The sequence below is a fragment of the Chelonia mydas genome, chromosome 22, assembly GCF_015237465.2.
Source record: "Chelonia mydas isolate rCheMyd1 chromosome 22, rCheMyd1.pri.v2, whole genome shotgun sequence".
NCBI classification, from domain to species: Eukaryota; Metazoa; Chordata; order Testudines; family Cheloniidae; genus Chelonia; species Chelonia mydas.
In genome coordinates, this window is record NC_051262.2 from 2712430 (window position 1) to 2726345 (window position 13916).

The following is a 13916-nucleotide window of genomic DNA, read 5'->3' on the forward strand; positions in this document are numbered from 1 at the left end:
TCGAATCGCCCACAATCTGACTGTCTTTCACCAAAGCTGCCATTTCCAGCCGGTGGAGCTGGTGCGGCTGGCAGATGCTGGCGGTGTTCCTGGGCCTTGTGTAACTCCTGTTCCTCCTGGTTGTGGTGCTCTGTCCTGTATAGTGGCACCGAGACCACTTCGAAATGAATGAGTCTGCTCTATAGCCGTAGCTAAGTGTCACGTGGCTTTTAGCTCATGCAGTAGAGGCTCCTGCATTGAGCTCCAGAGGTCCCAGGTTCGATCCCGCCCGACAACGACCGGGGTCTACTGGTGTTACACTTGTGACATCTACCTCTGTGTTATGTCAGACAGAGCCCCGCTGTCAATGCATGCAGATAGTAACCCCCCAGGGGAGCCAGCTCCCCATTGCCCTCTGGGAGGGCCCTCTTTGCCATACACCCTCCTCCCAGCTCTCTGTGCTGCTCTCTTGGCAGTCCCCTTGTCTGGGGTTCTCTGGGTAAAGGAGCCCTGTGTTCATGGTCACTGTCCCTGGCTATCATTAATAGGACCGGCTGAGATATGGAGGGTGATGCATGCACATCCAGTTTAGGTTTCTTAGACTTCAGGATGAGCTAGATTTATTGCTACCATTTCTCCATTCATGTGTCATAAAATATCATGCTTGAAATTACTCTAAGCCCCAGAGGTTTTATGAAGACTAATGGTTACGCCCAGACTGTGCAAACCTGGAGCCTGGTAGCAGCACTTAGAACAAGAGGCTGTGATGAAATTGCTAGACACCACCTGCCTAGGTATTGGCTCTGGGTGAAACTGCACCAGTGGAGCGGGCCTGCCCCAGGCCTCGTAAGAGGGACCTGAGGGATGCATAGGACTGGAAGTGGCCCTCTGCACAAGGGGAAATTTCACTCTGTTCACCCCTAGCGCCCTGGCAGTGACTGAGAACTTGTCTATATGGGAGAGCCTGCCCCATTGGACTGGTCTAGTGATCCCAGGCTAACCCAACCCCCAGTCCGGTAGGAGAGAAGCTTTTCCCCATTTAGCTTAAACCTCTTCTCAAGCAACGGACACTAAGCCACAGAAGGCCCTCTCCCACCAGACTCCTAGGCCATGCCTATGCTACAAAATTACGTCAACTCAAGTTACGTGGGCATACAGCCGCCACAGTTAATACATCACTTGTGCGCATGCATACTTGGCTTCTTGTGTCAGCGGTGTGCGAACTCACCAGGCGTGCTTGTACCGATGCGAAGTATGGTGCACCAGGGGTAGGTATCCCAGTGTGCAACTCAACATCATCCAGCACATTGTCTTTTGGGAAGTGTTGGCAATGCACGATGGGGCTGAAACAGGTCACGCAGGGGTGACTGGGAGCAAGGGACCAGCTTAACAGTTTGCAACTGTCTCCATCACGTAATGTCATCTGCATCAATCATTCTCGCTCCATTTTTTTTTTTTTCAAAACCCCACGAACCCATGTGCCCCCCCATTGCTGTCCGTCATCTCTGACAGACGCCTGGAGCCTGCCCAGCTCTGCACTGTTATGAGCGTTGCAAGCTCAGGGCGCATGATCTTGAAGCATTTGCAGAGCTATGAGAAGAAGCGAATCAATGGGGGGCATGACGCTTCCTTGGAGACAGATTGCTGTGGGACATAGCGAGAACCGACTCAAGTTGTTGGTGGCTGTCACAGAGCAGCTGCAGGTGGTGGAATGCTTGTTCTGGGCTCGAGAAACAAGCACTGACCGGTGGGATCGCGTCGTCATGCAGGTCTGGGATGATGAGCAGTGGCTGCCGAACTTTCGGAAGCGCAAGACCACGTCCCTGGACCTACGTGCAGAGCTCGCCCCAGCATAGTGAGGCCAGACTGAAAGCTGCACTGAAGAAGCAAGATGGACAGATGTAGCAGATGGAACAGGTCCTGACTTGCTGCACAGCTGGATCATGGTCATCCACCATAGTCCTCCTTCCTCGTCCATCATCACCTCCCCCTGCTCCTCCCTGAGGGTGCAGAGGTGGGTACAAGCAGATAATGGGTGAGGAGCCGGGAGCACATGCTAATGTGCAGCTGTCACAGCCAATGGAAGAGTGAATGCCCTGTTCCTAGGGCATGCTAGGATGCATGAAATAATGGAGCTATTAATTTATGGCTTAGTGCCATGACCTGACCTGCCGGAGCAGTCACATAACTGATCCATAGTGGTGGCAGCTAATCAATGCCCTTATTAGAGCCCTTTATGTAAATGGGAATGGGCTTTGGAAACGTATTGGAAACCCAGTGCAGAGAGAGCACGTGGGCTGTTGCTAGAAAGCCAGCTGCTCGCTGTCACGGCGGATCTGACAGGGTCAGCCTGTTTTAACTCTTGTTTGGAAGCGGGCAGAAGGGCAGGGCAGGGATTGGACTCTAACAAGGGGTTCCTGGTATGCTCAGCTCGAGATCAGCCCCAGGGAGAGCCTGTTTGGATCTGGCAGCGCGGCCCAGAAACATTTTAGATGTGACTGAGTGACCCAGCCCCTCTCAGATGCTAGAGGAAGCAGAGGCAAATATCTCTCCGGCTGTAGCTCTCTGCCTCTCCCCTTCCAACAGTGCACTGTTGACCTCTCTAGTAGATTACTTTCCAGCTGATCCTCCTTCTGCAGTGTTGGAAAATAATCTCCTGGGTTGTAACTCCAGCAATTAAAGCAGCTCTCATCAGTGATGGGGGCTTGGGGGGCAGCAGCGTTCTCCCTGGGATGCCTTTAAGTTCCGAGTGTGACTCAAGGATGCGCTTCCATCCCATTAATATTCCCCAATGCTTTGCTTCTTGGTTGTGTCGTCGCCCGTGCCTAATCCGGTGAGCATGGCCTGTGTTTGCTGCAGCCGTGAACGTGGCAGGGACAAGCCGCCTTTTGCTTTGGGCATTCTCCCTGGAAACCAGCTGTCTGTTTGCAGCGTCAAAATGGGGGGCGAGGGGTCTCCGTAACGGAGCCCTCCATAAATAACCCCAACTGGAGGGAGACTATCAAGGGGAAACTGGATGAATTTTAATAAACTCCAGAGAGGAAGGCGGGCCTGCATGGTTAAAGCCAGACTGGGATTGAGGAGACCCCCGTTCAATTCCCTGCTCTGCCTGTGTGACCTTAACAAGTCACTTAATCTCCATGCACCTTGGCTGCACAATCCATTTTCTCCCACCCTTGGACTGTCAGCCCTGCAGGGCAGGGACACCGTCTCTTATGGACCCCGAGCTCAGCTGGGGCCTCTCGGTGCTGCATAGTAATAAGTGACTCTAGAAAATAACAATCCAATGAGATGGAAAGCCTGAACATGCTGAGAAATTGGCCCTAGAGGGCCCGATTCACATCCTCTGCATAGGTATGACACAGATCACAGACCAGTGTATGTCTGAGCCTCTCTGGGCAATGTTTCTATTCCAGGCCATGAGATCTAATGAGAGAGAGAGATTGAGCCTCGCACCGGAGAGATCTCTAGCACTTGCACTGGAGATCAGATTAAGCTAATTTTAGAAGGCTACTAATTGCCGCTGTTCTGACAGGCAGCACCTTGGAGGACGGAGCGGGGAGGATTAAAACTACAAAATGACTATTTATGACTTGACCCCACGCTGGAAACCCTGCAAGTGGAGTCGGGTCCCCTGCTGGATCCCTGTTATCGGCACAGATCATTTGGAAGCCTCTGTCCAAACAATGGGTCTGGCTGGGCTGTGGCCTGAAATGCTGAAGTGAAATTTAACACCTGACAAATGGCAGCAGAGCGAGTGGAGAGATTTCACTCAGTCCTATTATGGTCTCGCTAGACTGGTCCCATATAAGTCGGTGCTGGGACCGGGGCAAGTTTGGGAGCCTTAGACAGGAAGGACCTTTGGAAGAACTTATTTCCTGCCATTTGAGAAGGTGTCTGTGCCTTGACGTGCCATCTACACTCTCCCAGGTTCATAGGCATGTGGTAGAGGCACTAATAAGCCATCAAGGAGAGTGGGCCCCGCTGCCTGGATCGGGCATGTCTAGGCATGTGGACAACTAATAACTGAAAAGTGGCTCAAGCAAGGGCTGTCAAGCTGGGGCTCAAGGAATGTTTATTTCTAGACCTTCTTCTGCCACTCAACCAATTTTTCACACGATTAGGTTGTTCTTGTAACAGCCAGAAAATTGGTGTGAGAGAAGGTGGGTGAGGTAATATCGTTTATTGGAGCAGCTTCTGTTTGGGGGAGAGATGCTTTCGAGTCACACAGAACTCTTCTTGAGATCTGAAGGCAAGCTCCGCGTAGCTCGAAAGCGTGTCTCTCGCATCAACAGAAGTTGCTCCAATGAAAGATGTTGCCTCACCCGCCTTGTCTCTAATATCCTGGGACCGACACGGCTACAACTTAGCAAACCGAAAATTCAGGGGTATTTTTGCCCACTCCAGTCACCATATTGAGGGGCCATGTTTAGACCTCGTAATCCCCCTCCCTGGCCCACTTTCCCCTTTAAGAACTCTTCTGCAGGAGGTGTTTAATCTTCTAATTGCCTCAATGCAATGTTAATCTGCCTGTTCTCCCGCTTTTCTCTCTGGCTGTCCGCTGTCTGGAGGAGGGAAATCTGGCTGAGCTGGGCACTGAGCTGCTCCATCCTCTGTCAGTTCAGGGGGTGCGTCTTACTCCGCGTTTCCCTTGTGAAGAGCATTGTAAGTTCTGTGATGCAGCGTCCTCGTGCACATGTACCCAAGCTCCCCTCTGCAGCCCAGAATGAAGACTACGTCGGCTGGGTCGTCATCTCACGTGCTGCCCAATGTCACCTAGTCCCTCCCTCCAAGGAAAGAGGCCATTAGGCACATGCTAAGGTGGACAGTCATATGAATGGTCCTGGAGCTGGATCTTCTGTTAGTCCCCTCTGATGGGGTGCTGTCGTCAGACCTTTGGTCCCCTGCTGTGTATAGCCTTGTACTCATTTCAGAGGTCACCCCACCGAGTCCCCAGCCATGAGTACCAGGAGCGTGTGCAGAGGAATTGAGGGGGTTTGAACCAGCTGCCTAGGACTCTTCGCACTCTTATCAGCAGGAGGAAGAGGCCAGGGTAAGGCAGGAACAACCAGCCGGAGGAGCCTGCGGGATGCCAGTAGATGGGAACGAGACTCAAACAAATCTAGATGCTTTATCAAACAGGCCATAAGTGCAACTTCCTGTTGTTGTCGTGAGCATTTCCAGGGCTTTGTTTTTTGGCGGGGTCCTGTGGAAATGGCTGGTCCTGATGTCAGAGCTGTTCCTGTGTGCAGGGAAATGTCTTATTCCCATTGTCTTGCATCCTCTTACCGAATGCTCGACCTCGAGAGCCCGGAAATCCTTCCCTTCTGAAGACAGATGGCACATCCTTCGGCGCTCCTGAGGAGCACAAACATGTAGCAAAGACCCCTTGTGCTGTTCTGGGGTGCGGGAGCCCCAAGAGGGAGGAGCCGTCATCGCTCTTGTTGCGATGATCAGATCCAGTCTGGAAGCAAATTTGGTTTTGCTAAATTTATCGGGGGAAATGGCTCAGCCATTGGTTAAGTGGGAAGGGGACTGAGCACTGAATGTGCCAGTTCCTGATTTGTGGGCCTCTGGTCCGGACCAGCGTTCCAGCCACATGCATTGTTTGATGTGTAACCCATACGTGTTTGAGGCCCCAGTTCTGCAGGGTGCTTAAGTGCATGCCAAATTATTCTGCAGAATCAGGGCCTTGCAGTGGCTGGTAACCAATGAGACCTGCTGACTTTGGGTATGAATATTTCTCTTGGAAAAGCAGCAAATATTGAGCCACCAGCAGAAGGGGATTAGAGAGGGGTCAATCCCTGGAGACTTGCTCGTGGAGCTAGGTGAGAGCACTGTTTGCAAACTGTCAGTGCCATTTGGCCCATTGCATGCTGGCCAGCTAACCAATCTGCTCAGTTGGCCCCATTCAGGTTCAAATAGCTTGTGAAACGGGGCTTCCAAAGACGCCTGGAGGCTTCATTCCAGGGTCTATCTAGCCCATAATCCTGTCTGTCAGTGGCCAGGACTAGCTGCTTCAGAGGCAAGCGCATGAGCTCCCTGGTGGACAATTATGGGATAACCTGCCCATATGGGATGTTTCTGACTCCAGGCCACTGGTGGTGGGTTGTGCCTTGAACCATGAGGCTTTATGTCCCATGTAACTTTTGTCCTGTCAGTTTATAACTATGGATGTTCTTAGATATAGATAGATATGGTTCTGCATATGAGCTGCCTTTCTGATATTCTGTGGTCAGGGAGTTTCACCAGCTAATTATACACCGTGTTAAAAGTATTTTTGATCAGGTTTGAATGTTGTCTTTCATTTTCAGTGACTGTTCTCTTGCGTTTGCATTGTATCGGGGGCTACATAAGGGTGCCAGTTTTCTATCAGCTGTCACTTTTTTTGTATGTATCTCTCATGTTCGCTTAATCTCTAAATTAAACAGTTCCAATCTTTTCCATTTCATCACATGGAATTTTTATGGCCCCTATAAATTCCAGTGTTCACACACATCCAACTGGAGCACGTGACATTACGCAAACCACCTTGCCAGGTGCCAAGAGGATGGGCAGGAACGAAATCGGCTTCCTCTGCCCCCTGCAGCGCAATTGACATACAGCAGAAGGCAGCCAGAAGTGTGTAGGACTGACTGTAAAACACCAATTTTCAGTCACAAACACGGTGACTATTTTCCCCGAGCCCAAGTGCTGTACTTGATGCTGTACAAAATGCCATCCCCTGCCCTGAAGAGCCTATAGCTCGGAAATCTATTGCATCCAGCTGGCAGCCCTGCCTGCATGTATGTTGTGGACGGAAGAGCTCTGGTTGATTGCAGAGACACAGCCCCAAGAATCCACTCATCCAGCTTCATCATTGCTGGCACAAATGTAAACACACATGATCAACATTTCTAAATAAATCCCAAGGGAGCTGGTGCATTAAAATTCATTGGACAACTTGTTTCTGGTCACTAGCCCCTCTATACAAGGCCTCCTGCTAATAGATTGTATTTCTGATGCTAACAAACATTGCAGTCAGGTTATTTATGGAATTTAGTCAACGGAAATGGCAGGGGGCAAAGTCCAAGGGCTTTATGATGATTCCCGTTCCCTTGTGGGCAAGTCGCCTCTCTCTTTGGCATGTTCGTGGTATTGGAATGTCAGAAAGATGCAGCATAATCTCAGCCAGTCAGATCTCAGCTGATGCATCACCCTGTAGCTGCTGTATACAAATCGGAACAGTGAGAATCGGGCTCGTCACTATCAGGAGCCATTAGTTTCTATTTGAAATGTTTCCGTGAGAGCCACTACAATTAAAACATTAAGAAGCCAGAAGAGCTGAAGCAGCCAGTGCCTATCTGCAGCGAGAGTACAAACAGAAATGTTTCCAGTGTCTTTACAGAAGGACGGGTCCATTGGCCACAGCCCTCATCCAAAAAACACAAACTGTCCTGCAAACCGTTTCACTTTCACTGTCTTGGGAGTTTCCCCTCCTCAGCTGTGACAGAAGAATACAAACGCTATGGATCAGGGATGCCAAACCCCGCCCAACTCTAGGGAGGTGTTCAGCCGGCTCCAGTGTTGCCAACTCTCTGTTTTCTCTCTGGTCTCACTGCAGTTATTTTTTCTTAAAACTTCACCTTCTGGAGTCAGGAGATTAGGTGAGAATCTTCTGCTTTCAATTAAAAATAAGTTGGTCTCACAGTTGTAGAGAAAAGGTCGAAATGTGACACAGGTGCCCCCTAAAGACTCCGAAAATCGCATGTATTTTTAAACCAATCTCTTGATTTGGGAGGAGCCACACTCATGACTTTTGAACCCTCCAGACTGGCAACGATGCAGCCCCCCAAGACTTGTTCAGATTCTGGAGAAGCTAAGCTTTCATCTAAAGATAACCAGGGTTTCCAGCCCTTGTGGTTGTGAGGGGAACCTTAGTTTGACGTTATCTAGCATTGTCACTGTTGCACGTACTGCATGCTAAGTCGTAACGCGAGAGGGCTCCAGATTTTCAAACTCAAGTGGCTCTTTACTAAGAGAACTATTTACAGAGGGGCTGCCGCTAGCATTCAGGCCATGTGCACACAGACTGACTTCCTAGTGCCTCCTCCAAACTCTTCCGTCCTATAGCCTGTTCTCGCCCTGCAAATCCCATACAGGTTGGTACAGTCAGAGCTGTAAAGAGAGCTGAATTCCCCTGTTCATCTCAAAAGGGCTGTTAACTCTGAAGCCCAATAATGATACAGTACTTTAAAGGTCAGATAGTTTAAACAGTGTCGGCATCCACTTGAGTGCCTGATTTGTTCTGCTGTTGCTCCAGCTGAGCTGGTATGAAAACACCACCTTGCTCCCTGCCAACTTCCCTGCCCCACCCATCCCCTGTGCCAGCTCAACCCTTGAACTTCTGCCTGTAACTGCACCAGGCAGCCTCAAATACATCTCTGCAGCTTTCCTAGGAGGTGTGGGAGGGGGAGCCCTGCTGGATTATGAAGCAGCACTACAGGGGAAGCTCCCTCCCTGCATTGCTCTTCAGTACCGTGGGAGCAGGGACCCAGCTGCTGCTGAGCTCAGTGTCCTGCAACGCTCCCATCTTGCTGTGGAATCTTGTTGCTGTGAAGTTGGAGACAGTGCAGGAGAGCCTGTTTGGAACAGCTAACGTAGAAACCCTTTGACAGGAGCTTTGGCATCAAGAATGTTATGTACCCAGAGTTCATAGAAAGCATCTTTTAAGGCATTTTTATTCATGAGATGCTGTGATCAGAATAAAAACATCAGATTAGAGGCAGGAGGGTCCAGTGGACTTGCCTGGGACTCCGGAGACATGGGTTCAGTTCCCTGTTGTGCCATAAACTCCCTACACTGCAGCTGGGAGCTGGAAGTCCCAGCTCGGGTGGACGTACACAGGCCAGCTCTGCTTGAGCTCGGGCTGAGGCTGGCCTCCCGAGTACGTGCCCTTGGGGTTCGGCGTGATTCTACTCAGGCAGCTGGCCCAGGCTGTCACGACCACACTGCTAGTTTTTAGCGCACTCGAGCAGAGGAAGTGCGTGTACCTCTACCCGCACGGGAGACAAGCTCCCTGCTGCAGTGGGGATAGATGCCAAGGCCAGAAGGGACCACTGTGACCATCTTGTCTGACCCCGTGCATAGCACCTGCCAGAGACCTGCCCCAGAAGAATTCCCGGAGCAGAGCTTTTAGAAAAATATCCAGTCTGGATTTAAACATTGTCAGGGACGGAGAATCCACCACAACCCTTGGTGAGTTGTTCCAATGATTAGTGACTCTCACTGTCAAAAATGCACACCTTATTTCCTCTCTGAATTTGTCTAGCTTCAACTCCCAGCCACCGGATCGTGTTAGACCTTTCCCTGCGAGACTGAAGAGCCTATTATTAAATATTTGTTCCCCATGCAGGTACTTACAGACTGTGATCAAGTCACCCCTTCACCTTCTCTTTGTTAAGGTAAACAGATTGAGCTCTTTGAGCGTATCACTCTAAGGCAGATTTTCCAATCTTTATCATTCTCATGGCTCTTCTCTGAACCCTCTCCAATTTATCACCAGCCTATATTCATAGATACTAAGGTCAGAAGGGACCGTTATGATCATCTCGTCTGACCTCCTGCACAACACAGGCCACAGAATCTCACCCACCCACTCCTGCAATAAACCTCTCTCCTATGTCTGAGCTATTGAAGTCCTCAAATCGTGGTTTAAAGACTTCAAGGAGCAGAGAATCCTCCAGCAAGTGACCCGTGCCCCATGCTACAGAGGAAGGCGAAAAACCCCCAGGGCCTCTTCCAATCTGCTCTGGAGGAAAATTCCTTCCCGACCCCAAATATGGTGATCAGCTGAACCCTGAGCATATGGGCAAGATTCACCAGCCAGACACCCAGGGAAGAATTTTCTGTAGTAACTCAGATCCTACCCCATCCTTCTTGAACTGTGGACACCAGAACTGGACACAGGATTCCAGCCATGGTTATGCCACTGCCAAATTCAGAGGTAAAATAATCTCTCCTCTCCTACTCGAGACTCCCCTGTTTATGCATCCCAGGGTCACATTAGGTCTTTGGCCACAGCTTCGCACTGGGAGCTCACATTCAGCTGATTATCCACCAACACCCCAAAATCTTTCTCAGACTCACTGCTTCCTGCAAGTATGGCCTAGAGCTTTTGTTCCTAGATATATACATTTACATTTAGCTGTATTAAAACGCGTATTGTTTGCTTGTGCCTGGCTCACTAAGAGATCCAGATTGCTCTGTATCAGTGACCTGTCCTCTTCAGTATGCACCACTCTGCCAATTTTTATGTCATCTGCCAACTTTATCTATCAATTAATATTTTGTTTTCTTCCAGGTCACTGATAAATTTTAAATAGCTTAGGGTCAACACCTTGCACCCCCTGTTGGACCCCACTAGAAATACACCTGCTTTATGATGATTCCCTGTTTACAGTTCCATTTTGAGGTCTGCCAGTTAGGTAGTTTTTAACCCCTTTAATGTGTACTGTGTTAATTTGATCTCATTCTAGCTTTTTAATCAAAATGTCATGCAGTACCAAGTCAAACACCTTGCAGAAATCGAAGTATATTACCTCAGCAGTGTTACCTTTATCAGTCAAATTTTGTAATCTCATCCAAAAAAAAAAGATATCAAGTTAATCTGACAGGATCTATTTTTCATAAATTCATATTGATTTGCTTTAATTATATTACTCTCCTTTAATTCTTTATTAATTAAGTCCCATGTCAGATGTTCCATTATCTTGCCTGGGACTGATGTCAAATTGATCAGTTATAATTACCTGTGTCATCCTGTTTCCCCTTTTTAAATAACGGCACAACATTAGCCTTCTTTCAGTTTTCTGGAACTTCCGCAGTGCTCTAAGATTTGTTGAAAATCAACATTCATAGTCCAATCAACTCCTCAGCCAGCTCTTTGAAAACTCTTGCATGCAAGTTATCTGGACCTGCTGATTTTAAAATGTCTAACTTTACTAGCTTCTGTTTAACTTCCTCCAGAGATTCCAGTGGAATGAAGAGAGTGTTATATGATATGACTACAGCGTCTGTGTTTTCCCAAAATACAGAACAAAAATATTTACTGAACAATTCTGTCTTCTCTGAATTATTATTTATAATTTTGCCATTTCCATCTAGTAATGGACAAATATTATTGGCAGGATTATTTTTGTTCCTAATATACTTAAAGTCCTTCATATCATCCATAACTCTGCTGACCATAGATTTCTCCTTGTGTCCTTTGCTTCCCTTATCAATTTTCTACAATTCCTAGCTTCTGATTTAAATTAATTACTGTTGACTTCCCCTTGCTTCTATTTATTATATATTTTATTTTTATACCTGCCGTCACTTCTCCCTCTCAACCAGCTCAGTTTTTAAACTAATATGGCCTCCTTCCTTGATTGTGGCTTTTGGGGCTTCTAGTAAAGTGTTCTTAAACAACTCCCAATTATCATTCATGTGTCTCTGATTAAATTCTTCCCTCAGTGGATCTGGCGCATAATTGTTTTCAGCTTTGTGAAACTGCTTGTTTTAAAGCACCAAGTATTGCTATATCCCTGGTTTGGCCTTCATTCTGTTTCCACGTTATAAATGTGATCGATGTAAACAGACCCTTCGCCTCTTCATTCTTCTGTTCGCCATCTGTACAATGAGGACAGCAGCACTGTCCTGCCTCACAGGGGCGATTGGAGGGTAAATACACTGATGACTGTGAGGCACTCAGCTACTACAGTGATGGGTACACACAAGATGCTCACGGCTTCCTTGTTTCTGATGGTTTTTATAAAACTAGTCCATGCATAAACTAGGTTTGGGGTTTATTGTTCAGAGGAGTCACCCGTCCACAGTTTCATGTGTTTAAAAACAAAATCTGTGTGTAAATTAGTGAGGCGCAAAACGACGTTGGGCTCCAGCTCTGAAATTTCAGGTGCAGGTCGTAGACTCCTGCACGGATTTGCTCGTAACTTTCCAGACAACGAAATCGTTACCCTGAGAGGAAGTGCCGGGAGGGTAGGAGACGACCTGTGTCTGCCAATAGTGGGGGAGCGGAGTGAGGGCAGCCCGCTTCAGCAGTGTTACTGAGCATGCTCAGTCCAAGCCAAGCAGCAAATCTGGGGGGACACATGACCCTACATGCCACCCACGTCCCCTTAACGCTTGTTTTCAAGCCTGACAGAGGATTCATACTGCACAAACTCGGTGCAGCCTTTAAGCATGGCACCCCGGTGATGGCTCCCTAGGGTCAGCACTGTGCTTTGAGAGCCTCCGATTACACGTGCTGTTGCAGTGCGAGGCATCATTTACGGTGTCTGTTTCACGTCGTTCTGAGTGGTCAGTGTTGTCAGCTGTGGAGCGTCCCCTTCTCTTGCGCCTGGTGCACGGCAAGATCCTGGGATCTCAGTGGGTGCCCGGGGGCTGTGGGGTTTGATGCTCAGTTTTGGATGTGGTAGGGCTGGTTCCTGGGAGTCAGGATGCACCCTTAGTACTGAATTTCTCTCTCTTTCTCTCTGCAGGTCTCTCTTCGGCGCTACTGGAAGTCAGAGTGGGACAAGCCTCTATCTCTACGATCCAAGGGCAGAGGGTGGTGTTGCCGATCTGGTACACGAGCACCTCTCAGAGGAGTCCCTATGTCTCGTGGGTCCTTGAGAGACCTGGAGCCAATCGTTTGCAGGTAAAAGGCATGGGGGCCAGAGAGGCGGACACCGCCCAGGGGAGCCCAGGGCTCCGGCTGTGCCTGACTGGGGCGCTCTGGGGGCTTGGCGAGGAGCCTCACAGCGAGAGGAGATGCTTCCCTGGTGACCACAGGGTGAGAGTGTCAGCTGCTGGCTGCACCTCAGCTACCAGCTCCCCTCCCTTGGCTCCTCCGTGCTCCTGTTCAGTTGGGAGGGGGAGCTGGGAGCTAAGGGAGCTGCAGTCAGTGATGGTAACCCGCACCTCGTTGGGGGGCAAGTGTGACAGTGAATGAGTGCGTCCAGTGTGGGCTCCCTCGATAGCTGCTGTGGCAGAGGTCATGGAGCCCTGCCTAGCTGCGTGCTCTAGTGCCCACAAGCCCTCGGGGAAGCTAGGTGTTTGCCTGGAAAGTGGCCTAGGAGCTTAGACACGGGCCTGGCTTCTCCTCTTGTCTCTGTGTCAACTTAGACTGACGAGGTGGGGGAGGGAATATCTTTTATTGGACCGACTTCTGTTGGGGAGAGAGACGAGCTTTGGAGCCACACAGAGCTCTTCTTCAGGGCTGGGACAGGTACTCTCAGCGTCGCAGCTAAATAAATCTGTTCCACCTGGTATTTAGCTGTGATGCTCCCCGATCTGGAGCGGAGCTCTGTGGAGCTCAAAACCGTCTCTCTCCCCAACAGAAGTTGTTCTGATAGAAGATGTTACCTCCCCCACCTCGTCTCTCTAAGATCCTGGGACTGACACGGCTACACCAGCTCTGCTCATCTTAGACAGGTCATTCGGTCTGGGCATAGGCGCTGGAAGTAGGAGTGCAGGGGGAGCTGCCGCACCCCGGGCTTGAAGTGGTTTCCATCATAGACGTGGTTTACAGTTTGGTTCAATGGCTCTCAGCACCCCCCACTATACAAATTATTCCCGTGCCCCTGAGTCTGGGACCCTGTCTGTCAAACGGAGTTGGCCACGTATGTCACTGGGGCTGTGGGAGGCAAGGAAATATTTGCCAAGTTCTGTAGAAGGCTAGTCGGCAGCAGAGGTGGGGATAAAACTCAGGGTCTTCCAGCTTCCTGTCCTGGGTTCAATTCCAGGACTGGACAATGTGGATTCTGGAGGCACCAGCTCCTCCCATTCAGAAACTTTTCCAAAATGTCCATGCAAGAAGGGTGAGATTTGCTCACGGAACCGCTCTGGCTCCTCCTAGGTAAACGCGACCCAGGTTCACGCATGTTTCTGATGAAACCCTTGTACTTTTCTTT

At 49.5% G+C, this 13916-nt stretch overlaps 1 protein-coding gene across 1 annotated transcript in view; it reads left to right on the forward strand.

The window, feature by feature from the left end:
• The window catches only part of ESAM (endothelial cell adhesion molecule), a 90931-nt gene that overhangs the window by 57200 nt on the left and 19815 nt on the right, over positions 1 to 13916 (forward strand). Inside the window, exon 2 of the mRNA XM_037882327.2 lies at positions 12504 to 12661. Within this exon, the coding sequence (XP_037738255.1) occupies positions 12504 to 12661 (158 nt within the window). The remainder of the gene's footprint in view (positions 1 to 12503; positions 12662 to 13916) is intronic.